Source organism: Littorina saxatilis, linkage group LG3 (assembly GCF_037325665.1).
Source record: "Littorina saxatilis isolate snail1 linkage group LG3, US_GU_Lsax_2.0, whole genome shotgun sequence".
NCBI lineage: Eukaryota > Metazoa > Mollusca > Gastropoda > Littorinimorpha > Littorinidae > Littorina > Littorina saxatilis.
The window spans coordinates 4,822,338-4,849,484 of record NC_090247.1 but is presented as its reverse complement, the minus strand read 5'-3'; the positions used below and the strand labels follow the sequence as shown (position 1 = coordinate 4,849,484).

Sequence of the window (27,147 nt, the reverse complement as noted above, 5' to 3'; positions counted from 1 at the left end):
CCTACCAATTAACCTGTTTTCAACCAACAAGAGAAACAGGAAACAAGAAGGGCAAAGCCCATACGACTCACATGCTTGACCTTGACCTTTACATGACCTTGACCTTCAGGGTCAAGGTCAAATAACTAAACCTAGCAATGACATCATACACTAAGAACTGCTTTACACATTTTTCCTACCAAAATACATGTGACCTTGACCCAAGGTTAAGGTCATCCAAGGTCATGCAACACAAAGCTGTTAATTCAAGACATAGGAAGTACAATGGTGCTTATTGGCTCTTTCTACCATGAGATATGGTCACTTTTAGTGGTTCACTACCTTATTTTGGTCACGTTTCATAAGGGTCAAAGTGACCTTGACCTTGATCATATGTGACCAAATGTGTCTCATGATGAAAGCATAACATGTGCCCCACATAATTTTTAAGTTTGAAACAGTTATCTTCCATAGTTCAGGGTCAAGGTCACTTTAAAATATGTATACAATCCAACTTTGAAGAGCTCCTGTGACCTTGACCTTGAAGCAAGGTAAACCAAACTGGTATCAAAAGATGGGGCTTACTTTGCCCTATATATCATATATAGGTGAGGTATTCAATCTCAAAAACTTCAGAGAAAATGGGAAAAATGTGAAAAATAGCTGTTTTTAGACAACATTTATGGCCCCTGCGACCTTGACCTTGAAGCAAGGTCAAGATGCTATGTATGTTTTTTGGGGCCTTGTCATCATACACCATCTTGCCAAATTTGGTACTGATAGACTGAATAGTGTCCAAGAAATATCCAACGTTAAAGTTTTCCGGACGGCCGGCCGGACGGACGGACGGACGACTCGGGTGAGTACATAGACTCACTTTTGCTTCGCATGTGAGTCAAAAATCATTTCATTTGTGCAAATATTTGTTTGTATTGAGAAGTCGTTGCAAGGTAATCAACTCTTTCTACGTGTGTGGATAACTTAGCTCGGAGAGAAACCACTGCTGGCACGAGTTGTGCCAGTGCGAATAGCTAGCGTTTATCGCCGAGTCGTCTGCTATAACAAAGTAGGGGACACGACTCCATGTACTTCCGCGATCTATGTTGTTAGTTATCCTTCCCTGAGCCGCAAAGGAAGGAAGATGGGACCAGACGAGGTCGCCGACTTCATTAATTGCACTAAGATCGATGAAGAATCTGTCAGCTGTAATGGCAGTGTATATAACCTTCCAGAGAAAATCCTAACATACCATGACACAGAGTTCTGGATTTATATCGGAATATACACAGGACTTGTACTACTTGCAGGTGCGAGTGTTCCTGTACCTTTGCTAGTCTGTTCTATTTTCAGAACTTGTTTAGACTATTTCGTTGTAAGGTTCAATCTGTAATTTGTAAAAGACATGATACTTTGTTGTGGATAGGATTTTCACTTTAAATATCCAGTGTCTGATTCTGTGTTGACACACAGTTTACACGAACAGGCGAATTTGTTTCATTAAATGTTAAACTAACTGTGGTAAGATTTTACAAAACGAAGAGAAGAGTTATTTTCTTTGTGCATAATCCTAGATTTTCTCTACCTTTAGCAGCGAAGGGAAGTGATGAAGGTTGGAGATGAGTGTTTACATACATGTATGTGTACATGCATCTTTCTTCTTCAGGTTCGGAAGGATTCGAAATCCCTGTACAGGGCAACCATCCTCATGTGTATTGTGTGTTTGTATACATGTGTGCACAAGCGTGGGTGTGCCCATGCATGACATTTTCACAAATCATCATCAGTCAAATTGACTACACTTTCACTACATTAATACGGTCAACAAATGTGCATTTTCCCCCAGATATTACAGGAACTGACTAACACCTTGGTGTTTGTTTTCAGGTCTGATGTCCGGCTTGACCATGGGTCTTCTCTCACTGGACACCACCACACTCACCGTGCTGCGCGATGGAGGGACGGACAAGGAGCGGAAGTACGCCAAGCGAATCCTCCCGCTGGTCAGTAGGCACCATCTTCTACTGGTCACTCTGCTGCTGGCCAATGCTGTCGCCGTTGAGGCTATGCCCATCTTCTTGGACAGAGTGTCCGACCCCATAATAGCTATTGTGGTGTCTGTGACAGCTGTCCTGCTGTTCGGGGAGTAAGTTTGTGTTTATATTTACACACCTAAGATTTTGGTTGTAAGGTGTGTTGTTTCTGGTTCTGTGAGTACTGTAAAATCTCAGACAACAACAACAAAAGAAGAAAATCTGCAGCTGAATTTGCTTACACTCAGGCCTTTCCTTGTAAGCAGTTTGAAAGCAGTTTGGCTCACCAGGCTTTTACAAGGGGTAAGGCCAAAAAACAAAAAAAGGTCTGTTTACGGTAACATAGGCCAAAAAAATAGGGTCGGTAGGTCGGGATTTATTTTATTTATTTTATTTTTTTTTCTCCAAAAAACCATATTTTTACGTTATTTTGCTTTTTTTTTTTTTTTCCCCCCCAAATGCCCAAAAAAAGTCCAGGGTTGCGCGAAAAAAATAGGGTCGGTCGGGTTACCGTAAACAGACTATTTTTTTTTTTTGCCTAAGACTATATTCCTCCACTTGATTACCTATCAAAAGTGAACAACATGGATGGTCTCTGTGCACAGTGAGATTTTTTTATTTTCTATTTTGGAAATGCCAACAGTGGCTCAGGGATGTTGCCACAAAATCATACCTATAGGGCCAAAAAAAAAATAGGTCTGTTTACGGTAACATAGGCCCAAAAAATAGGGTCGGTAGGTCGGGAGTTTTTTTTTTTCTCCCAAAAACCATATTTTTACGTTATTTTGCTTTTTATTTTTTTTTTTCACCCCCAAATGCCAAAAAAAAGTCTAGGGTCGCGCGAAAAAAATAGGGTCGGTCGGGTTACCGTAAACAGACTATTTTTTTTTTTTTTGGCCTAGGACAAAATTATTGTCCGAGCTCTTCGGCATCAATAGGACATTTGACTGCTTTCAGACATTTTAATAGGACATAATTTTGTGCAAAACACAAAATCATGATCACACTCAACTCAACTCAACTCAAATTTTATTGGCTTCAATTTTCACATAGAAGAATTTGTCTTGCGCTTGGGATTAAGACATAGGCAGAAAGTAAGAGTATAACTTATAAAAACAGCATTCATATCACATGTATCAATATATGCACCAACATTGTGTGCGTATGTTGTTTTATTACTTTTGTTTCAAACAGGACACACACAAAAAAGAAACAAACAAACTAAAAAGCAACCAAAAACTTCAGCACTCTTACTTTGATTGGCACACACACTGCATGATTTCCTGGCAGAGCTTTACTTTGATTGGCACACAAACTGCATGATTTCCTGACAGAGCTTTTTCTTGACATATTCGACAAAACAATTTACCTATATAGATGGTCTCTTTGCTGTCAAATTCTAACCAACTAGTACTAAACAGGGTCAGCCATGAATAGTTGACCTTATTAAAAGACCGTCTGTGCGAATGTCCTGTTGTACCGACACGTACATCTTCAAGTCACGAAACTTTACTTTCCGTGATTGTGGAGGTTTGAGCGGCGACACTGTCATGGGCGCTGACATTTTCCGGAATTATGCTATTGCTAGCCGTGTTTTTACATGTTCTTCTTGGCCCTAATGTAGCACACGATGCCATTGTAACGCCAAAAATATTCAGGTTTTTTGTTTGTTGGCAGGCTTTAGCTTTTTTCGGTGGCATAATTCAGTGCCGTGCGCTTCAACTCTAACCGAAAGCAAATTAAAGCATACGCGAGCCTTTGTCAGTTGGAGTTGTCTCCCGTACTCCTAACTTTAGTGTGCTGTAGACGGGTGTACGCAAACGGCTCATACTGCAAACGGTTCGGAAAACGCAAGATCTGCACTGCACAACTTCAGTGCACCTGTACTCGAGAGCGCTCAGTCACTTTTTGAAGATTATTATCATGAAAGGAAAATGCTCAAATACTGCGATGTCCGAAGGAAAGGAGTTCTTATCGGACAATGACTGCGCTCAGTTGAAAACGATAGGACATCTGACCGCCTTGCGGCTAAGTGAATCAAACATTTGAGCCTTTTAATCGGTCTATGTCCGATGTCCGACGCCTAACGACATCCCTGGTGGCTTTTAAGATATCAATTCATCAAAAAATGATAACTCACCACACAGAAAGCAGTCAGGGTGTTGATTTTTATTATGTGATCAAATGGAGGAATGGTCTTGTCCCATGTATAAGCCTTGCCAGATCTGAAATGCATGGTGAGCAGAATGGTTCACACAAGAAGGAATGTGCCTTTGAAAAAGAGGGAGTTTTAGATAAATGGAGGTAAATGTATAGAAGTTATATTAAAAGAAATGTGAGAAACAGGGTCTTTAACACTTTCTACCCCACCGATGTTGACCAAGGTTTGTTTTAGCCGAGACCAGCTGTGCTGCAGCAGGTCACTCAGGCTTGTAGTAACTGTGTAGGAACTGTGTATCAAGACGCTGGAATGCAGGCGTTGGATGGACGTTACAGGAAGCGACTGAAGCTAACAGTCTGAGCGGATATATCCGTACCTGGTCAGATAGAGCTATATGAGTGGGTACGGATATATCCGTACCTGGGAGACAATGAGTTAAAGGGTGAAGTCTTATTTTGGGGGGGAGAGATAGGGGGGGGGGTCTGAAAATGAGTTTTCGTGGTATTAGTAAATTGTTTCTGTAAATGATAAATCAGTAAATATGTAGATGAACAGTTTTATTTTGATGTCTTCTCTACTTTCAGGGTGATTCCTCAAGCTATCTGCACCCGCTATGGACTGGCCATAGGAGCTGTGCTTTCTCCGTAAGTATGATGCTGAAAATGTTTAAAGGCACAGTCATTCCAGTGATTATAGTTCTGCCATAGGAGCTGTGCTTTCTCCGTAAGTATGATGCTGTAAGATGTTTAAAGGCACAGTCATTCCAGTGATTAATTAATTGATGCTGAAAGATGTTTAAAGGCACAGTCATTCCAGTGATTAACTCTCTTCATGCCACCGGCGGTAGCGTCCGCCAGCCTTTGTGTCTATACCACTGCACCACCGTCGGTAGCTACCGCCGAGAAAAATGTATGTCGTAAACTGGCTCATTTGCATACTGACCTCTAGTACAACGCATGCGTACTGAATAAGAACGTTTTAACTTCCGCCATCTTCCTTCAAATTGCGGGAGCGTGCTTGTTTTCGATGTGAAAACTACAAAAGAAGATTCGTTTGTGGCGATTTGTGGTGTAGAGACGTAATGGGCGCTTTTTGGGCAGAGTTGTTAGGCAATAATGACAGCGACGACGATGCTTTTGAAGGATTTTCTTTGGAAGAGGTCGCCGAATCGATGAGGAAACTGCACATGCGATCCGAGTGTTGCAAGCACCAGAGCCAGAGTCTGATTCCGATGAAGAAGACGACGAAGTGATCGGAGATTCGAAAATCAGTGCTTACGATTGTGACAGGTTACGAGTTCTGTGAGTTTCAACCTTTTTATTTTCGCTGTGTGACCGTGTCGTCTTCTGCTACCCAAGTTTGAGCATCAATGTCTTGTACATTCATTTTGTCATTCTCACAAAAAATTTCAGGGCAATGCAATGAAAACTTTTTTTTTAATGATTTTTTTAATTCGGTAGGTGGTTAAATTACCAATTTCCCCCAAAATGCTTGGTTTACAGGTATAGGAAGAGTGTAAAATTACATGGCGTGAGAAGAGTTAAGTAATTGATGCTGAAAGATGTTTAAAGGCACAGTCATTCCAGTGATTAAGTATGATGCTGAAAGATGTTTAAAGGCACAGTCATTCCAGTGATTATAGTTCTGCTGACGATCCCTTATCTGTCCAGGCTGCTACGTGGAATAAGACCGTCCCTCCACTTGCTACGTGGAATAAAACCGTCCCTCCACTTGCTACGTGGAATAAGACCGTCCCTCCACTTGACACGTGGAATAAGACCGTCCCTCCACTTGACACGTGGAATAAGACCGTCCCTCCACTTGACACGTGGAATAAGACCGTCCCTCCACTTGACACGTGGAATAAGACCGTCCCTCCACTTGACACGTGGAATAAGACCGTCCCTCCACTTGACACGTGGAATAAGACCGTCCCTCCACTTGACACGTGGAATAAGACCGTCCCTCCACTTGACACGTGGAATAAGACCGTCCCTCCACTTGACACGCACCAACACCCAACAGCTACACTGCTTTCTATGCACAGTGCATTATTTCCCTTTATTTTTGGTATACGTCCAAGTGGACAGATGGTCTTTTGCCATATATATATATAAATGCCTGGGCAGATCTGAGATACCGAGTCAAATTATTTTCACAGAAAGAAATATGCTTGATTAAGTTTACATAAGAAAACCGTTTTGGGTTTAATTTGCAAGTAACAACCTTTTTGACCAATCACTTTTTACGCTCTGAAAGACGAAGTGCTTTTGGTGGCTTGATCTGCAGTCTTTCTTTTAATATTCAAAACAGAAGCTTTAAATGTCCATTAAATTACATATCTTACCCAACTCACATATAGCAATTAACCCATAGTTCAGTGCTGATATCGCTGTACGCGTCCCCTTAGCAACAAGGAAGACGCCTCTAAAAAAGAGTGACCGAGACCCGTAAGGGTATCCAAGCCAGCCCGTAAGGGAGGCTGCCTTCCATATGCGCGCGCATATGCCGCCATCTTGTCATTCTACTCTCAGCGCTCAGTGGAGCTGGTCGTGTTTGGTACGCTCCGGCTGTGTTTTCAGCCTACTTGCTTGGTCTTCCAGACCTGGTTTGTGTTCCCCTTGGTGTCTTCTTGTCTCCGGACTTCGCATTTGCTGTTGAGGTGAGATCTTTCCATTTTTTACCTGAATTTTGGCGGCATTGTTGGCTTGTTTTCGGACTTACAAAATTTTTTCCAAATTTGTTTGTGAGTTGTTTTCATCATGGCCGACAATGCGGACGGGAAGAGGTCAACATCTAAACATGTAGCTGCTTCGCCCTCTCCTGTTAAGAAAAGTTCTAGAAGTTCTAGAAGTTCTAAAACGCACGGCGATACGCCCGTGTCTCTTTCGGGTTCAGAATCCAAAAAATGTAGTGATGTTGTTGTTGGCGTGCCCGGAGTTTCCGGTTCGTCTGCTAAACCTACGGAGAAGCCCTTGCTCGGGGTTAAGCATGTTGTAGGGGATGTCTCGCCTGTAGGTTCTGGGCTTGCATCTGCGGATTTTGCTTCTTTGCTTTTGACATTAAGCTCTCAGGTTTCGGCCTTAGCGGCTGAAGTTTCGTCAACTAAGGCGGAGATACGTGCGCTGCCGGCAGGTGTCGGGGGTACGTCGTCGCTGGCCAGTGTGCGTTTGCCTCCCTCTGCTACTGTTACGAGGGCGGACGTGCATGCGTCTCAGGATGGGATCTCTCAGGCTCCCGTGGGGTCTCCGGCCGGTGTCCGTTCTTCTTCACAAGGTATGTGCACTCCACGTGAGCGTTGTCTTGAGGGAGTAGCCTCGGGTCTCATCCCAGGTGAAAGTTCTGAAACATCGGCTGATATCCACCGCTTAGTCGGGGTGTCAGTGGGTGCTAAGGGCCCTGACAAGCGAACAGATGTTCCTATTCTTCCCGCCTCGTCAGTAGACTGTGGTCAGGTTGAAGGGCATCTGCTTCCGCCCAGGGGGCAGGAAGTTGGTGGTAGTATGGCTGGCTCTGGACTTGACTCTGTTAGTCAGTACGGGGACCAGCCTCCGGAGTGCACGGAAGGGCACGAAGGCTACCTGGATGACGGTGCCGCCTCTCAGGCTGAAGGTGCTGGATTCTTTTTGCCACGGCAGCTGCCAGATGCGGTGGCTCTGGCGGCTGGAGTGGCTTCGAAATATCTCGAGGAGGAGGTGGCGGTGAACAAATCTCAGTTTGTCCATCCTCCTTCTGCCTTAGGGGATTTCAGGAGTGCTAAGGAACCGAAAAGTTCGTTCCGATTCCGGGAGTCCCCCTCTGTGGCGGTCGAGATGTCGAAGGTTTTTGCGAAAGGTCGAGCTATGTCCGGTGCCTTTCCGCTGTTGTCACAGCATGGGGAGGCGCCGGAGGTGGTGGGCCCCTGGTTGGCTAAAGCGGGTCAACACGTTCCTTGTTCTGCGCTCTCAAAGAGCTCTAAACTGTTGGTTCGTCCCGTCGCTCTACTTGACTCTTTCGCTTTGCCGAGATCAGTTCTACCGGTGACTCCGGAACTGCTTTCTCTGCGGGAGGACGGTTATGCCAGGGATAGAACAGTCCCTTACACGGAGTCTGCTCTTCAGGCTTTGGAGGAGACGGGTAGATCTCTGCTCGAGTTGGGTTCCGTCTCTAGTTCTCTCCAACGCTCTTTGTCTAGGTCTATCGCTTCATCGTTAGACCCGTTTGAGTTCCGTTACGACGCCTCCCAGGAGGATGTGACAACTCTGTTGGCGACGCTTGCCAAGGTCTCTCAGGAACAATTGAGCTTGTCAGCCAGGCTTTACGGGCATGCTGTGCATTCCCGCAGAACTGCCTTTTTGGCGGGTTCAAAGATCCGAGACAGGGGTACCATTGACAGACTTAAGGTATCTCCTTTTACGGAAGGGTCGCTGCTGGGTACTTCCTCTTTGGACGCTTTGCAGAAGGAAACCCAGGACGCTAGGGATCTGGCTATTGCAAGGATTGCTCACCACGGCTTTCAGAAGGTTCAGAGCAAGCCTACCTCCCAGAGTAAGGCTCAGCCTTCTTCGTCTGGGGGGGGCAAGATGCAAAATCAGTCCACCTCTTTTCGGGGTAGGGGGCGAGGCGCGCCTTACCAGAAGAGAGGCTCCTTTGGGGGTTCTCGGGGGTCGGGGCACAAGCCTCACCCCCAATGAGGGTCTCCCGAGCCACTATTCCCAGTAACCCCCGCCGTGGTGGCGGCGGGTGGCCCCTCCAGGGCCTTGGCCGCCTGGACACGCCTGGTGTCCAGCCGGTGGATTTTGGGAATAGTGCGTTCGGGATTCCGTCTCCTCTGGGCAGAGGGGAAGGCACCTCTGTCCAGGATACCTCCGCCTTTCAGATATCCCGTGGACCCGGAAGCCAAGTCAGCCGTTCATGCGGAGGTGGCTTCCCTACTCCTGAAGGGTGCGATAGAGGAAGTTCGAGATCGAGAGTCCCTCGGCTTTTACGGCAGGCTGTTCGTGGTGCCCAAAGCCTCAGGGGCTTGGAGGCCTGTTTTGGACCTGTCCACCCTGAACAAATACCTACGGGTAGTCAAGTTTGTCATGGAGACTCCACTCTCTGTAAGGGAAGCTCTGCGTCCGGGAGATTGGGCCACGTCGGTGGATCTCACCGACGCATATTTCCATGTGCTCATGCATGTTCAAGACAGGAAATGGCTGCGCTTTCTGTGGGGCGAGAAAGTGTATCAATTTCGGGCACTCCCCTTCGGGCTTTCCCTGGCCCCCTGGATCTTCACGCTGGTCGTTCACCAGCTTTGCTCCCTTGTCAGACAAGAGGGGGTACGCCTACGGGCGTATTTAGACGATTGGTTGAATCTGCATCAGGACCAGTACATGTGCAGAACTCAGACTGCGAGGGTTCTCGACCTGGCGGCTCAGCTGGGCTTTACAGTCAATCTAGGGAAGTCAGAGTTAGAACCATCCCAGCGCTTCACTTACCTGGGCATGGATTTCGATACGGTGGAGTGGTTAGTCCGTCCCTCTCAAAAGAGGGTGGACAAGCTTCAGAACTTGGTTCGCTTGTTGATAGGAAAGAGTGTGTCCACGGCCCGGGAGTTGTCCTCCCTACTGGGGCAGATGGAATCGATGGCTCCCCTTGTGCCTCTAGGCAGGGTCCACAAGAGGCCGTTTCAGGCGGCTTTGAGGAGGCAGTGGGACCAAGCCTCTCAGGGCTGGAATGTTCGCATAGGACTGGGGAGTTGGTTCAGCAACACTACAAGTGTTTGGCTGCTCCCCTGGGTCTCTCAGGGTGTTCCGATCGTTCCTCCGGCGCCGGAGAACATTCTTGTTACAGATGCATCCATGACAGGCTGGGGTGCTCATCTGGCCGATCAGACAGCCTCCGGTCTGTGGGATCTCTCCCTAGCTCCTCAGCACATAAACGTGCTGGAGCTGGAGGCTGTGTCTCTGGGTCTACAGGCTTTCCTGCCGCTTCTGGGGGGCAGTCATGTTCAAGTCCACACGGACAATACGACTGTGGCCGCTTACATAAATCGGCAGGGGGGCACACGCTCGCAGAAGCTGTCGGAGAGCGCTTGCCGTCTGTTGGTTTGGTGCAGCTCGCACAACATACTTCTCTCAGCGAGGTACCTGAAGGGCACGCTCAATGTTTTGGCGGATGCCCTCAGTCGGGGGGACAAGGTTCTGCATTCAGAATGGACCCTCTCCCACCAGGCGTTGGACCGTCTTTGGGTTCAAATAGACAAGCCGTGCATAGATCTGTTTGCAACGAGATTCTCCACCAGGCTTCCCCTTTTCGTCTCACCGTTCCCGGACCCTCTGGCGTGGGCGGTGAACGCGTTGGATCTGGATTGGTCAAATCTGCAGGCTTACGCTTTTCCTCCGTTTTGCCTGCTTGGGAAGGTGGTAAGGAAAGTGGATCTGGAAAAACCAGCGCTGGTGCTGGTTGCTCCTCTTTGGCCCAGCCAGCACTGGTATCCGGACCTTCTGCGGCTGGCAGTGCGCCCACCCATTCCTCTAGGCGTTCGAAGGGGCGACCTGTTACAGCCCAGGTCAGGGGTCCCGCACGAGAATCCGCAAGCGTTGCAGCTTCACGGCTGGATTCTGTCAGAATCGCTCTGCGTCGTGCCGGGGCCTCGGCCACAACTCTGAAACTGGTACAGAAAGCACACAGAGACTCAACTAGCTCCGTGTACTCTTCTCATTGGGCTGCATGGGCCAAGTGGTGCTCTGAGAATAAGGTTCAACATCTTTCCCCAAGGTCCATGGAGGTAGCCAACCACCTCTCTTGGTTGGCTAGTAGGGGGGTCTCTCCTTCGTCACTGCGAGTTAGAAGGTCTGCGATTTCTTCCACTCTTAGACAGCTCGGTCGCAAGATCAATCTTGACGGTGTCATTTCAAGCGTGCTTAAGGGAGCTGCCCTTGACGCAGCGCTCTCAAGATCACAGCTCCCGGCCTGGGATCTGTTTGTGGTTCTCCGTTTCCTTGCATCGGAGGACTTTGAGCCTCTCCGGTTGGCTAGTTTACCTAATTTGACGAGAAAAACTCTGTTTTTGGTCTTGCTTGCCACGGCTAGGAGGGGTAGCGAGGTGCACGCACTTTCTGGTCTCGCTAAAGATATTTCCCTGGAGAGGGATGGCTCCTACTCTTTGAGATTTACGTCTAATTTTCTCGCTAAAAATCAAAAGCCCGGTCAGGCTTCGCCTTGCATTCGTATTCCACCCTTGAGCGATATACTCGCTCCTGGAGACCCCGATCTGTCAAATTGTCCTGTCAGGGCGTTAAGCAGCTACCTGTCTAGGTCTTCGCCGATTCGCTCGGAAACTCAGAAATTATTGTTTATATCCCTCAACACTGTGCGGGCGAAGGATATCTCGAAGGTCACCTTGACTAAATGGGTTTCACTGACCATTAAGCAAGCGTATGGATGGTGGCAACGCCAGTCTGGCGAGGTCAGGGCGGTGCTTCCTCTTACGTCAGCCAGGACGCACGAAGCGAGGGCTTGGGCGTCTTCTGTGGCCGTGCTTCGCTCAGGGCGCCTATCAGAGGTCCTGGCGGCGGCGTATTGGAAATCTGAGGACGTGTTCATCAATTTTTATTTGAGAGACATTGCGGCAAGGCGGCAAGATGGCAGTGCGGCTTTGCCTGCTCTCGTGGCTGCAGGGCAGGTCCTGCGGTCTTAAGTTGGTAAGTACCCTCCTCCTATAGTAGCAATCTGCTATATGTGAGTTGGGTAAGATATGTAATTTAATTAAAAATTTTAATAATAAATTTTCATTTGATCAATATACTTACCCAACTCACATCGTTTATTCCCTCCCGCCTCCCCGCTGTGGGGGGTATGGGGGTCTAAAAAAGTAGTGAGTTGGGCTTCGTGTAGAATGACAAGATGGCGGCATATGCGCGCGCATATGGAAGGCAGCCTCCCTTACGGGCTGGCTTGGATACCCTTACGGGTCTCGGTCACTCTTTTTTAGAGGCGTCTTCCTTGTTGCTAAGGGGACGCGTACAGCGATATCAGCACTGAACTATGGGTTAATTGCTATATGTGAGTTGGGTAAGTATATTAATCAAATGAAAATTTATTATTAAAATTTTTAATTCCTTGGTCTCCCAGTTTTCAAAATGTTATGGTCAACCGCAAGTTGTTCATTTCATCCACACATAATCAAAAAAACGTGAAAGGTAAGTTGTTGGAACGTTTGTTATTGACAAAAAACGTTAAATTTACAAATATATTGACCCAATGGTCTTTTAAATGCACAGACAAACAATTATTTACGAAAACTTATCTTGATCGAAGTTTCTACCGCCTGCTATGAAGCCACAAGCGAATGAATGATTATATGACGAAAAAAATCATCCACACAGTTTTTGAGTCACTTGAGAAAAAGTGACTCTATGTAATCGGTCAGTGTTAGTCTGTCCGGCCGGCCGGCCGTCCGGCCGGCCGTCCGTAGACACCACCTTAACGTTGGACTTTTCTCGGAAACTATCAAAGCGATCGGGCTCATATTTTGTTTAGTCGTGACCTCCAATGACCTCTACACTTTAACGATGGTTTCGTTGACCTTTGACCTTTTTCAAGGTCACAGGTCAGCGTCAAAGGAAAAATTAGACATTTTATATCTTTGACAAAGTTCATCGGATGTGATTGAAACTTTGTAGGATTATTCTTTACATCAAAGTATTTACATCTGTAGCCTTTTACGAACGTTATCAGAAAAACAAGGGAGATAACTAGCCTTTTCTGTTCGGCAACACACAACTTAACGTTGGGCTTTTCTCGGAAACTATAAAAGTGACCGGGCTCAAATTTTATGTGAACGTGACTCATTGTGTTGTGAATAGCAATTTCTTCCTGTCCATCTGATGCCTCATATAATATTCAGAACTGCGAAAGTGACTCGATCGAGCGTTTGCTCTTCTTGTTAAACCCTTAAAAAGATCTTTCACAAAGTGAGTCGGTGCTCAACGCCAGTGTGTCTGCCAGGAACACATAGTACTCCCAATTTATTGTGTAGAGTTTATTGAAGAGGGGCCGTGCAGGTCAATTGCAAGAGTGCTGGACAGGTGATCATCAGTTCCAGGCCATGACAGACACGGTTCCACTTTATGTGCAGACGCACAGACGGTGTCCATGTCCCATCCCTGTGTCACCACTGTGGCATGATTAGATACCTCGGTCATTCTGTCAGAAGTGGAAAGTGGCTTGGGCCCCCCCAAAAAATAGGTCTGTTTACGGTAACATAGGCCAAAAAAATAGGGTCGGTAGGTCGGGATTTTTTTTTTACGTTATTTTTTTTTTCCCCCAAATGCCAAAAAAAAGTCTAGGGTCGCGCGAAAAAAATAGGGTCGGTCGGGTTACCGTAAACAGACTATTTTTTTTTTTGGGCCTTGTCATGCCTAGACAAGCTCCCACTTGGGTAGCAGTCAACTCTTGTTGCTGCTAGCTCAACTTCCACTGGGAAGAAGCTGCCCAAATTTCCCAGCAATATAAGGACCCAAGCTGCCCAGCAAATGGATAAGAAAGAAATGAAAATAAAAATAAGGAGTCACATAATTATCTCCCTTCGCATTGCATTTCAGGTTTGTGTACATGCTGATGGGGCTTTTGTTCATCATCGCCTGGCCGTTATCCAAGCTGTTGGACTGCATTCTGGGTGAAGATCATGGCACGTACTATCGCCGTGGGCAACTGAAGGTTCTGGTGGACATGCACGGCCCAAACATTGGTCAGGAGAACGGGGAACACGACAAGGATGAGCAGCTCACCATTGATGAAGTTCTCATCATCAAGGTATCTCTACACATCCTTCTTCCTCAATCCATTGCTTCTTTCAGACTCTTGTAATGTATACGAAAGCTTTTGTTGTCTTCATGGTTGGGGGTCGGTAGCTAAGTTGGTAGAGCACTGGACTTGTGATCTGAGGGTCACGGGTTTGAATCCGCAGATGTGCAGATTCAGAGACGGTATCCATGTTCCGCCCCTGTGTCGCCACTGTGGTATGTAAAAGACCTCGGTCATTTTGCCATAAGTGCAGGTGGCTGATTACACCTAAACATGCATAGGCCTGGATAGTGTGACTCTGTTGCTGCTAGCTTTCCACTCGGAGGAAGCAACCTGAATTTTCCAGCGATGGGACAATAAAGTAATAAAAATGAAAGTGAAAAAAACCAGGCACCATCAGTTTTATTCTCCTTCAAAGGGGTCTCTGCACCTGGCTGTGATCTGGTATTTGTTCCTTCTCGTCCTTTGAATGTGTGTGTGCGTGTGTGTTTATGTCTAGTCTGTGTGTCTTATTGTGTGTTTGCAACTTTTCACCCTACCCATGCACACAATAAACTGTATACATTTATTTACTGTGCAAAGGGGTTGTTACACTGTACGTGGGGCGGGGAAGTAGCTCAGTTGGTAGCGCGCAGGCTTTGTAGCCAGTTGGTCGCTATCAGCGTGAGTTCGAACCCCACGTTCGGCGAGAGATTTATTTCTCGGAGTCAACCGTGCGCAGACTCTCTTCGGTGTCCGAACACCCCCGTGTACACACATGCGCACGAAAAAGATCCCAAGTTCACAGCGAAAGTCTCAGGGCTTGGAAAACATGAAGACACGCATGCACCATCTCTCGTCTCTGATTATCATAATCGTATTTCGATACTTTGACGACATAAACCCAATGCTGGTGTGTCGAAGAAGACAGCCACAGCGGGCTTCTTCGAGTCAAAGTATCACACCATATCTTCAGTATATTACCAATACCTGTCCCAATATAGGCCAACTGGTCTAAGAGGACGTTAAACCCTAATAGCCAGTCACACTGTACGTAACAGAAATCCGCTTGCTGTTGAATTGATTTTGATTTTCTCCAACGTGTGTCTCCTTCAGGGTGCTTTGGACATGAAGACAAAGACGGCAAGCACAGCCATGATCCCGATATCTGATGTCTACATGGTCAGCTTGGAAGCCAAACTGGACCTTGAAACCATGACGCACGTAAGTCAAAGTGGAGGAATTTGCGTCCAAAGATGATGTTTCATTTTTCCAGCTTGGACCATGAATCCTGACGCACGTAAGTTAAAGTACATAAATTAGCGGCCCAGAATGATGGTTTATTTTTTCTAGCTTCATTGTCAAATTGTGATGTCTGCTACTAAGTGTGAGGATAGTGGTGCTCAACAGGACTTTCTACTTTTCTGGTTTCAACGCCTAATGGTGTGTGTTTGTGCCCAATATGATGCTCCTAATGGTGTGTGCTTGTGCCCAATATGATGCTCCTAATGGTGTGTGTTTGTGCCCAATATGATGCTCCTAATGGTGTGTGTTTGTGCCCAATATGATGCTCCTAATGGTGTGTGTTTGTGCCCAATATGATGCTCCTAATGGTGTGTGTTTGTGCCCAATATGATGCTCCTAATGGGCAGAATATACCTGCGCAGTTTCAGCGGCACAGACGACGCACGGCCTATTATTTATGCCGCGATAGGGATTATGTCGAGTAATTGGCCTGTTTTCCTTTCATGCAACGTGTAGCGGGCTGGGATAAGCTGCAGTGCGTCGTCGGTCCTGCTGAAGTTACATATGTGAGCGGAGCCCCTAATGAAGATGTCTTATGCGCATTTACTCTAGAATGACAAACGAAGAAGAATCAATATTTTTGCTATATTGCAGATCATTACACAAGGTCATTCAAGCATACCTGTCCACATAGGAAATCGGTCCTATATAGTAGGGCTGCTTCCAAAGAAGATGCCATATGAATATTAATAACGAAGTGATAAATACAGAGAAGGAAGAATCGATTTTTGACTCACATGCGAAGCAAAAGTGAGTCTATGTACTCACCCGAGTCGTCCGTCCGTCCGTCCGGACGTCCGGACGTCCGGAAAACTTTAACGTTGGATATTTCTTGGACACTATTCAGTCTATCAGTACCAAATTTGGCAAGATGGTGTATGATGACAAGGCCCCAAAAAACATACATAGCATCTTGACCTTGCTTCAAGGTCAAGGTCGCAGGGGCCATAAATGTTGCCTAAAAAACAGCTATTTTTCCCATTTTTCCCATTTTCTCTGAAGTTTTTGAGATTGAATACCTCACCTACATATGATATATAGGGCAAAGTAAGCCCCATCTTTTGATACCAGTTTGGTTTACCTTGCTTCAAGGTCAAGGTCACAGGAGCTCTTCAAAGTTGGATTGTATACATATTTTGAAGTGACCTTGACCCTGAGCTATGGAAGATAACTGTTTCAAACTTAAAAATTATGTGGGGCACATGTTATGCTTTCATCATGAGACACATTTGGTCACATATGATCAAGGTCAAGGTCACTTTGACCCTTATGAAATGTGACCAAAATAAGGTAGTGAACCACTAAAAGTGACCATATCTCATGGTAGAAAGAGCCAATAAGCACCATTGTACTTCCTATGTCTTGAATTAACAGCTTTGTGTTGCATGACCTTGGATGACCTTGACCTTGGGTCAAGGTCACATGTATTTTGGTAGGAAAAATGTGTAAAGCAGTTCTTAGTGTATGATGTCATTGCTAGGTTTAGTTACCCTAAAGGTCGAGGTCAAGCATGTGAGTCGTATGGGCTTTGCCCTTCTTGTTCCTCTTTATTTCAGATCATGACCCAAGGTCATTCCCGGATACCAGTGTACGCGGGAGATCGGTCCAACGTGATAGGGCTGCTGTTGACAAAGACGCTGATCAAGCTCAACCCTGCTGACGCCACTCCCGTGACGCAGGTTTTGCAGTTCAGCGCGTACGCTCGCCCTGCCATGTTTATTGACGCGGACATGCCTCTCTTTGACCTCCTCAACCAGTTTCAGACTGGGAAAAGTCAGTTAAGGGGTCTTCTTCTTCTTCTTCTTCTTCTTCTTCTTCTTCGTTCATGGGCTGAAACTTCCATGTTCACTCATGCTTTTGCACGAGTAGGATTTTGGCGTTTTATTTAAGGGGTCTGAAATCACCTTTATATAGCAACCACCTGTTTACAAAGTCCACTTTTGGTCAGTCCCTTGGGTAGTCATTGCATGGACAAAACAAAAATCAAACGTTTATTTTGGGTAACAAGACCCAACAAAATTACGGTAGATAGGTCTGTTACTTTTTTAACGTTTTTTTATTTATTAAAGTTTTGTTTTTATTTATTTGCTCGGGTGCATGTGGCTTTTATTGGCTGGAAATTGTGCAGGCTGTGTCCCATGGATGACAGAGAAGAGTAACTTCCCTTGTTAAAACTCTGCAAAATTGAGTTTTGTCATTTTTGAGTCACTTGAGAAAAAGTGACTCTATGTAATCGGTCAGTGTTAGTCTGTCCGGCCGGCCGTCCGTAGACACCACCTTAACGTTGGACTTTTCTCGGAAACTATCAAAGCGATCGGGCTCATATTTTGTTTAGTCGTGACCTCCAATGACCTCTACACTTTAACGATGGTTTCGTTGACCTTTGACCTTTTTCAAGGTCACAGGTCAGCGTCAAAGGAAAAATTAGACATTTTATATCTTTGACAAAGTTCATCGGATGTGATTGAAACTTTGTAGGATTATTCTTTACATCAAAGTATTTACATCTGTAGCCTTTTACGAACGTTATCAGAAAAACAAGGGAGATAACTAGCCTTTTCTGTTCGGCAACACACAACTTAACGTTGGGCTTTTCTCGGAAACTATAAAAGTGACCGGGCTCAAATTTTATGTGAACGTGACTCATTGTGTTGTGAATAGCAATTTCTTCCTGTCCATCTGATGCCTCATATAATATTCAGAACTGCGAAAGTGACTCGATCGAGCGTTTGCTCTTCTTGTTAATTGACACTTTTCAACAAAGTTTTAAGGTCAGGAGAAGAGAATTGGTTCAGTCTGGGAAACAAGAACATGAAATTTTGGCCTAAAAGACAGGATCGACTGTATCATTGGGCGGGGATATAGCTCAGTTGGTAGCGCGCTGGATTTGTATTCAGTTGGCCGCTGTCAGCGTGAGTTTGATCCCAGGTTCGGCGGAAATTTATTTTCACAGAGTCAAGCGCTTTAAAGCGCTTTGAACTTCGGATAAGGCGCTATATAAATAAAGAGAATACATGTTGGAGAATACAATACAACTGTGTGTGCAGACTCTCTTCGGTGTCCGAACCTCCCCCCGTGTACACTACATTGGGTGTGCAGGTTAAAGATCCCACGATTGACAAAATTGCTTAGGCACAGTTAATAATTGTCTACCTATACCCGTGTGACTTGGAATAATAGGCTGTGAAAGGTAAATATGCGCCGAAATGGCTGCAATCTACTGGCCGTATAAAATTTCATCTCACACGGCATCACTGCAGAGCGCCTAGAACTGTACCCACGGAATATGCGCGATATAAGACTCATTGATTGATTGATTGATCATCATATTGCAAAGCATAGATGAAAGAAAGTGAGGTCAGATTGTTGTATCTCGATGTGCAGGTCACCTCGCTGTGGTGCGGAAGAAAACAAGACAACCACCGACTGGGGCCAGCGGAGATGGTGATTACAGACACGATGACACCAAACCGCTGCTAACTATCCAAGATGAGCCCTATGAAGATGATGTAAGACACACGCACACTGTGATGTTTGATTACAGTTACCTAGCGGACCCTATTTTATTTCTCCTGGTTTTAAAAATGTTTTTGCCTCGCTGAAAGAAGTGACGCTTCACAGAAGAAGAAAAATAAATTCGGGTCACACAGCGATGCGAAAATAAGTTGTGTGAGTAATCACATCCGACTATCCGACACCGATACATGCACAGCCTGGCAGTGGACCTTATGATTCATTTTCTTGTGTTGACAGAGATGGCTGGCCCGGCTGGCCAGTGAAAATTCTGGTCAAATGCAAAACTTTGGGTTGTACCATCGAGTTTCAAAGCCACAGATGCATGAACTTCTGACGTCTACAACATCATTGCCGTGTTCTAGTAAAACAAAAACATGGCTCCTGTGTGTTTCATTGCTGTTTTAATTGTGTAAAGAAATCTAACAGTCATAAATAGTTGTGTGGTATGTACCGGGCCAGCCAGATTTCTGGCGGGCTAGTGACTTCCTGAAAGTTACTCACCTGGCTGGCGAGTTAAAATTGTGATATTTGGCCATGATCCCTGGTTGATATGACTAAGTCACCGACATAGAATTCTTTTTACAAAATATTTGAGCAGAGATGCAATGTTGTATGTGATGTGATGCTTCGCAACTTTTATTGCTTATGACGTCAGAGATGTCACTTTGGAATCAAGAAGAGAAGTCTTGGATTGTTCAGTCGGTGTCATTCGTCATGAATGTCTGTCTCCCAGATTCCAGAGATCGTGGGGATCATCACCCTGGAGGACGTGATTGAGGAACTACTGCAGGAGGAGATCAACGACGAGATCGACATGCAGAAGATGCAGGAGACGTCAAGACTGCTGCAGGTTGCCATGGCGAAGGCCGCCCACACTCGCAAGGTTAGAGCAGCGCGTACTAGCTGTGGGTGTTCCAAAGACTGGTGCAGTGGGTCCCCCCTTTTAAGACCTAAACAATTCAGAGAAAATCAAGTCTTAGAATCAATCAATCAATATGAGGCTTATATCGCGCGTATTCCGTGGGTACAGTTTTAAGGGCAGGGATTTATTTTTTTATTTTTTTATTTTTATTTTATGCAGTTTATATCGCGCACATATTCAAGGCGCAGGGATTTATTTATGCCGTGTGAGATGGAATTTTTTTACACAATACATTACGCATTCACATCGGCCAGCAGATCGCAGCCATTTCGGCGCATATCCTACTTTTCACGGCCTAATATTCCAAGTCACACGGGTATTTTGGTGGACATTTTTATCTATGGCTGTACAATTTTGCCAGGAAAGACCCTTTTGTCAATCGTGGGATCTTTAACGTGCACACCCCAAATTAGCGAATGTTAGGAACAGAATGTATGAAAAAGTAAGGTCTTAAAAGCGAGGAAGTCTTTAAATGGGTATCTTCTTAAAGGGGTTCCACTGTATTAACCAAAAGTTTTAAAATCAAGAATAAAAAACCCAGGTTTGGTAAGATTATGGAACGTTTATTTATTATTTGATGAGATTTGAAGAATTATTGTATCATGATTTTTTTGAAACAAGGTTTGAACTTTCAAAACAAATAATGGTTCAAACTTAATTGACGTATTTCCAATACAAAACAGTATGACCTCTTTCTTATTGTCGCAATTACACAAGAGAAAAGATGTTTCAGTTCAAACGGCTAGAACCTGAAAATATTCAATAGCACTGTGCGGTCATTTATGCTTTTGTACTGTATTAATGCACTTTCTTACAACCCATACAGATACTGTATTAATGCACTTTCTTACAACCCATACAGATACTGTATTAATGCACTTTCTTACAACCCATACAGATACTGTATTAATGCACTTTCTTACAACCCATACAGATACTGTATTAATGCACTTTCTTACAACCCATACAGATACTGTATTTGTTTGTGTGGGTTGTAAGTGAGTGCTTTGAATCCCATTGTTTTATGATTAGTCCGGATAATATTTTAATTTACCTATTAACCTTCGCCGTAGGTCGCTAAAAACATTCTTTGCAGCACGTCGTGAGTACTTATGTAACCATACTTCTCAAAGAAGGAAAAACATGCACGGGTGAACAAAAAAACAAAAAAATACAGAAATCAGGCTTTTCATTGAATTAGATTATCAAACTAAATATATTTCCGATTTTGTACTTACATTTATCTTTTACGTGTGTAATTACGCACCAAGTTAATTCTTACCTGAAATAAACAGGAACCATAACTCAGCTTTTATTTTGACATCGAACCCACAATTAGAAGTATGGTTACATAAGTACTCACGACGTGCTGCAAAGATAGTCGATGTTTGACCTTTGTTTATTTAATTACCTGTCAATCAATTTTAATGCGGGTTTAGGAGATAATAGATTTTTAGGTGTTTAAGGCATTTCCTAAAGCTCATTACAGAATTCCACCTAGTTTTCGAGATATTCGCATTAAAGTCCGGACTGTTACTAAAGTACTCACGACCTACGGCGAAGGTTAACCAATTATTATTTCAGTGTGTGTGTGTGCGTGTGTACATGTGTTTCGTTGTACATTCTTGGGACTTCTTGCAATGAAGAGGCATGAAAAAGTGTATACTCGTTTTTATTTTTACTTGCAAAGTACAATGCAACGGGTAAATCTTGCTGGAAAAATTTGCAGCTTTAGGGCTTTCAATCAAAATTAATAACCCTTGAATTTATTTCTTCCCCTTTAATTTCTGAAGACCTTGTGTTTATTGTTTACAGAACCAACTACATCGCTGTACTAGTCAGCCCAAAGGGATTGGCAGTTCGTCAGAACCAGATAGCACAGTAAGGCGAGAGCTTTCCAGCTCCCAGCCTGATGAAAGCAGTGTACCCATTGACCTTGGGGGTGCGACCTCTGCTGCCCCTGACCCTCCTCTTGTCACCTTTGACTGACCTTGTATGACCTTGTCAGATTCTGATGTTTGAAAAGATATGAAGTGTGTGGTTAAGAGTACTAAGCAGAGTGCATCAATAGTTCTGAATGGTTACTTTTGTACTGCTGATTTAAAGAAAACTGCCAAGTTTTGATGCTTTTGTTAAAAAAAGAATAGTCGGCTAATGTTCTTTTGTACTTGGGTAAGGCAGCTCAAATTGCATGATCTCGTTGTGTATGCACCGCTGGAAAAAAGTTGTGGAGGGAGTTTGGCATAAAGCAGAAGGAACACATCATTCATGGAGAGCTGTGATCATGCAAGCTCGACATTTTGTAAACCGATTTTTCAGTGGTACGTTTAGTTTGAAGAGACCATGATTGTGTCATCTGACTTGAAAGTTAAAGGCTGACATAGTCCTATTTAATAATTTTAATTACTTCCAGGGCTTTTCCCATCGTTGCGGGGATGTATAAATTAAGCTTCCTGCAAAGTTTTAGGTTTGAAGTCCTTACCAATTACGAGAAATAATTAATTCTTTATAAAGTTTATTGCTATGTTTAGCAACAGTTCTCCAGGACTTGGGCTATTTTTAGACCGTCAACACAGACAGTACAGCTTCGTCAATCCCCGCGTGAAGAAAATCGCTCACCTTCCACGTGCAAAACGTAGTGATATTGACACGCCAGATTAGCGCGGTAGCGTATTGTGCTAAGCAGGAAAGCGCGCTTTTCTGTATTCTTGTTAACTTCGCAATTTCCGGAAAACATCCACTTTCACTTTGAGACTCTTCTGTTTACATTCGACACTATCAACACCACTTTGCAATACTGAAATAATTTTTTCTGTGTTTGAAAGCTACAGCCAATCGTTATTATATCCCCTTACGTACAGTTTTATAACATGATTGGCACATGTAAACAATAGGAATCAATTAATGAACGCTACGAAAAGGGCAGCCTTCAAGGTATCTTTTGATATTCTTCTGCTGGCTTGTATTCACGACTTGCAGTATGGTTTGGGACTTAGCGCATGGTGGCCGCCATTATTAGTCTCGGCTTTCCCCTTTGTTTGGGGACAACGAACTTCCGGTGTTTTTTGACAAGAATTAAGTGTCGTCATAACCGCGTCAAATGTATCATTACGTCATGGTTTTAAGGAAAGGGACGTAATCGTTTCTTGTTTTTTCCACGGCTCAAAGTGATTGAGATGAATTTTTTCAACAGAGTGGGATCAGCTACAGTGGAACCCCCCCTTTAAGACCCATCAGTTTAAGACTTGGTCCATTTTAAGACCCTGTTTTCTCAGATTTTCTGTTCATAACCTCTGCAGAAATTTGCGTACAATCTTACGAAATTGAAGACCGCTTTACGATTATACGCCAGACATTAAAATCATACGCAAAAAAAACAACAAAAAATAAAAAATTATAAAAAAAAATAATAAAAAAATATATAAGTCTGAAGAGGACTGTGTGAGCCTAGAAAGCAATGTGTAAAGAGGACTGTGTGAGACCAGAAAATACTGACCAGTGCAGTGACAGAAATGAAGGGCTGACTCAATACTGCTGACAGCAGCTGATGCAAATTTTCCTCAGAGGTCAAAAATAAAAATTATGTTTTTCTATCATTCGTTTTGTGTCACATTTTCAAATATCTAATAGTGTATGGGTTTTTGTTTTCAACAAAAATGTTTTAATTTACTTTCAGCACAAATTCTTTCTTACATGTATTTACAGTCTTTAAATAATGGGGTTTGAGGGGGGAATAAAGCACAGTGTGTACCGCGAGAATGAATTGTACACCTTAAAATTCTGATTGTACACATTTTTAGCCTCATTTGTACACCAGGAAATTTTAGTGGTAATCAGGTCTGCCTCGGTAAATTGACCCCCATTTTAAGACTCCCTCCTTTTTAAGACCTGATTTTCTTAGATTTTTTTTAGGTCTTAAAGGGAGGTTCCACTGTATTCTGTATTTTACATATGTTTAATGGAGTGTGATTGCTCTCTTTTCCTGACCTTTCTTTGGGTGAAACTCTCCACTTCAAGTGAAACAGGTTGTCGTGTTTTTCCTTTCGCCACTCTCAGTCACAAAGGAGACACAACGAGTTGTGTAGGTTCTGTAGATTTATTAACAGCTGGAACAACGGTGACAATATCTCTCGGCACAGTGTAAGAAAGAACAAGTGCAAGACTGGTAAAGAACAACAATACGTGTGAGCAGCCCTACTTATACAGTTAATGGACATACTAGAATATTCGGGAAACATCGACACTAATCTGGTTAGATCTACACAGTTCCGTCTGTCCGATGAGTGTCTACGCTTACGTCCTGAGTGACTGCGCACTTAATCAAAGTAAGTTCCATAATGTTCTTTATCCTTCCATTCGATTCCAGTGGTATCTAGCGATCTCCACAACACAGCTGCAGTGAACACTAAAAATATATCAATCAATTAATAATTGAATAACTTAGAAACAATTACATTTTGAAAGGGCAGGTGGAATAGGAGTAATTATGACTTTGAACCAAAACAGAGGAGGAGATAGTCATGTAAATAAAGAATGAAACTGATCGAGTCAACTGAAACGCTACAGGAATTATAGTTGTCTCATGTATATATATTTTCATTTTTGTTACACTGCTTAAGTTAAATTATCATTATGAGCTAAGTGTGTGTTTTCATCAGCATTAATTAAAATGATTAATTTATATCTGCAGTACTGTCAAAGAAGTTGACTGTGTATCAGCGTTTGTGTCCCTGTGTAATGCGTCTCCATTTCATTATTACCTGTGGGTCCATTCTTGTGTATAATATTTATGCTTTTATCCCACTGGCCTTGCTGTTATCATATGAGACAGTTGAAAGACTAAGTTTTGAAATAAATCTTACAAGTTTGTATGGGCTGTGGAAGACTTACTTTCCCTTGTTTCCATAGAAACACTGAGGCAAGCCTTCAATGGTCAATGTCACATGTAGCTTGCCTCAATGTTTCTTTGGCAAATCAAGGGAAAGCAGCACTGAGGCAAGCCTTCAATGTCACGTGTAGCTTGCCTCAGTGTTTCTATGGCAAATCAAGGGAAAGCAAGCCTTCAATGTCACGTGTAGCTTGCCTCAGTGTTTCTATGGCAAATCAAGGGAAAGCAAGCCTTCAATGTCACATGTAGCTTGCCTCACTGTTTCTATGGCAAATCAAGGGAAAGCAACACTGAGGCAAGCCTTCAATGTCACGTGTAGCTTGCCTCAGTGTTTCTATGGCAAATCAAGGGAAAGCAACACTGAGGCAAGCCTTCAATGTCACGTGTAGCTTGCCTCACTGTTTCTATGGCAAATCAAGGGAAAGCAACACTGAGGCAAGCCTTCAATGTCACGTGTAGCTTACCTCAGTGTTTCTATGGCAAATCAAGGGAAAGCAACACTGAGGCAAGCCTTCAATGTCACGTGTAGCTTACCTCACTGTTTCTATGGCAAATCAAGGGAAAGCAACACTGAGGCAAGCCTTCAATGTCACATGTAGCTTGCCTCACTGTTTCTATGGCAAATCAAGGGAAAGCAAGCCTTCAATGTCACGTGTAGCTTGCCTCAGTGTTTCTATGGCAAATCAATGGAAAGCAACACTGAGGCAAGCCTTCAATGTCACGTGTAGCTTGCCTCACTGTTTCCATGGAAACACAGGGGAATTCTTCCTCAGCCCATACAAACCTGACAGAGAGTTATTTCCAAATGTCCTCTATTAATTATATTTTTGGATACTTTTGTATTTGCTTATTATTATAGACTTGCAAATTATACCTGTTTGAGATGTTTTATTTACAACAACAAATTTAAAAACTGGGTAATGCATGTATTGTAAAAATAATGAAAGAACAAAAGAAACATGAGAGGTAATTATCTCATTGCCGAACATCCCTAATTGTTCTTTTTTGTTATGGCTTACTGTTTTCTTGACTGTGATACTTACTTTAACAAGCGCAAGTAATTATGTTTGACCATTCAGGATTCGACCAACACAGCCTGATATGCTGACCTGAACAAACTTTATCTTCAATGTTATTTGAATCTTAGGTATTGTGTGAAGAAACAATCTTCATTCAAAGTTTGAACAAAATATTTTTTATCTGGTACTCTGCTTTTTTTGTAAATCTGGCATTGACATATCGCGCTGAATATTTACCCCCATCCGCCACCCTGTCTCTCTCTCTCTCTTTCTCGCTCTTTCTGTCTCTCATGTGTGGATGGTGTCATTTTGTTTCAGGAAAAGCATGATATGTAGATTGACATAGATTTACTTTTTGATTACTGTTTTACAATCCACGTTGGCTTTTGGTAACTCATTGGTTGCACTTTGTGTGGGAAACCTGTAGAGGATTGATTACTGTTTTACAATCCACGTTGGCTTTTGGTAACTCATTGGTTGCACTTTGTGTGGGAAACCTGTAGAGGATTGATTGCTCTGCTGGACACACTGTGGTTTTAGCTTGCATACATTCTTTTGTGTGTGCGTGTGCGTGTGTGTGTGTGTGATCAGCCCTTAGTGTGACATCAGCCCTAGTTTAATACATGTAAAACACTTGATCACCCCCCCCCCCTCTCTCTCTCTCTCTCTCTGTCTCTCTCTGTGTGTCTCTCTCTCTCTCTCTCTCTCTCTCTCTCTGTCTGTCTCTCTCTCTGTCTCTGTCTCTCTCTCTCTCTCTCTGTCTCTGTCTCTCTCTCTCTCTCTCATTGTTTGTTTCTCTCTATCTCCATCTGTCTCCTCACTTTCTTTCTCCTTCTCTGTCTCGATATCACTACCCCCCGCGGGTTAGGGGGAAGAATTTACCCGATGCTCCCCAGCATGTCGTAAGAGGCGACTAACGGATTCTGTTTCTCCTTTTACCCTTGTTAAGTGTTTCTTGTATAGAATATAGTCAATTTTTGTAAAGATTTTAGTCAAGCAGTATGTAAGAAATGTTAAGTCCTTTGTACTGGAAACTTGCATTCTCCCAGTAAGGTCATATATTGTACTACGTTGCAAGCCCCTGGAGCAAATTTTTGATTAGTGCTTTTGTGAACAAGAAACAATTGACAAGTGGCTCTATCCCATCTCCCTCCTTTCCCCGTCGCGATATAACCTTGAATGGTTGAAAACGACGTGAAACACCAAATAAAGAAAGAAAGAAAGAAAGTGTCGATATCACTCTCTATCTCCCCCCCCCCCCACCCCCACCCCCTCTCTCTTTCACACACACAGACACACCCATTTACACTCGCATGTCAATAAAGTACATGTAGCAATTTTCAGTACCAGTATTTTTATATCGTATCTAAGAGTTCATTGCCAAACAATCAGTATAATATTGTCAGGTTGCCTGTGTGTGAAAAATGTAGCCACTGCATTGCTACTTCTAAAGCCAGTCCCACAACTGTGTGGGGAATGAAAATGTTCATAAAAAAAATTGTTGTCTTCTTTCGTTCTTCTGAATTGATGTGGATATATACAAGTAATATTTTTGGAATAAAATCTGATATATCGAA

At 43.8% G+C, this 27,147-nt stretch overlaps 1 protein-coding gene and 1 long non-coding RNA gene across 3 annotated transcripts in view; one reads left to right on the top strand and one right to left on the bottom strand.

The window, feature by feature from the left end:
* LOC138961467 (uncharacterized) overlaps positions 1-27,147 on the bottom strand; it is a 394,970-nt gene that overhangs the window by 180,109 nt on the left and 187,714 nt on the right. The window lies entirely within an intron of this gene.
* LOC138961450 (uncharacterized) lies at positions 1,108-27,147 on the top strand. Of its 2 annotated transcripts, XR_011454185.1 has the most exons (10): positions 1,108-1,286; positions 1,864-2,122; positions 4,755-4,814; positions 13,740-13,950; positions 15,037-15,144; positions 16,782-16,998; positions 18,610-18,734; positions 19,475-19,624; positions 21,479-23,688; positions 24,057-27,147. XR_011454185.1 is itself a non-coding variant. In XM_070333100.1 (9 exons), the coding sequence occupies exons 1-9, from the start codon at positions 1,121-1,123 to the stop codon at positions 21,650-21,652; spliced, it is 1,470 nt and encodes a 489-aa protein (XP_070189201.1). In that variant the 5' UTR covers positions 1,108-1,120; the 3' UTR covers positions 21,653-27,147. The 2 variants fall into 2 exon arrangements, 1 of the variants encoding a protein (XP_070189201.1); XM_070333100.1 differs by having other exon boundaries at positions 21,479-27,147.

Excerpts from the sequence above, each read along its gene's own strand:
- LOC138961450 (XM_070333100.1), top strand. The coding sequence starts at position 1,121 with ATGGGACCAGACGAGGTCGCCGACTTCATTAATTGCACTAAGATCGAT. Across the intron at positions 2,123-4,754 it reads GCTGTCCTGCTGTTCGGGGA|GGTGATTCCTCAAGCTATCT; the intron begins GTAAGTTTGTGT and ends CTCTACTTTCAG. Across the intron at positions 13,951-15,036 it reads ATGAAGTTCTCATCATCAAG|GGTGCTTTGGACATGAAGAC; the intron begins GTATCTCTACAC and ends TGTCTCCTTCAG.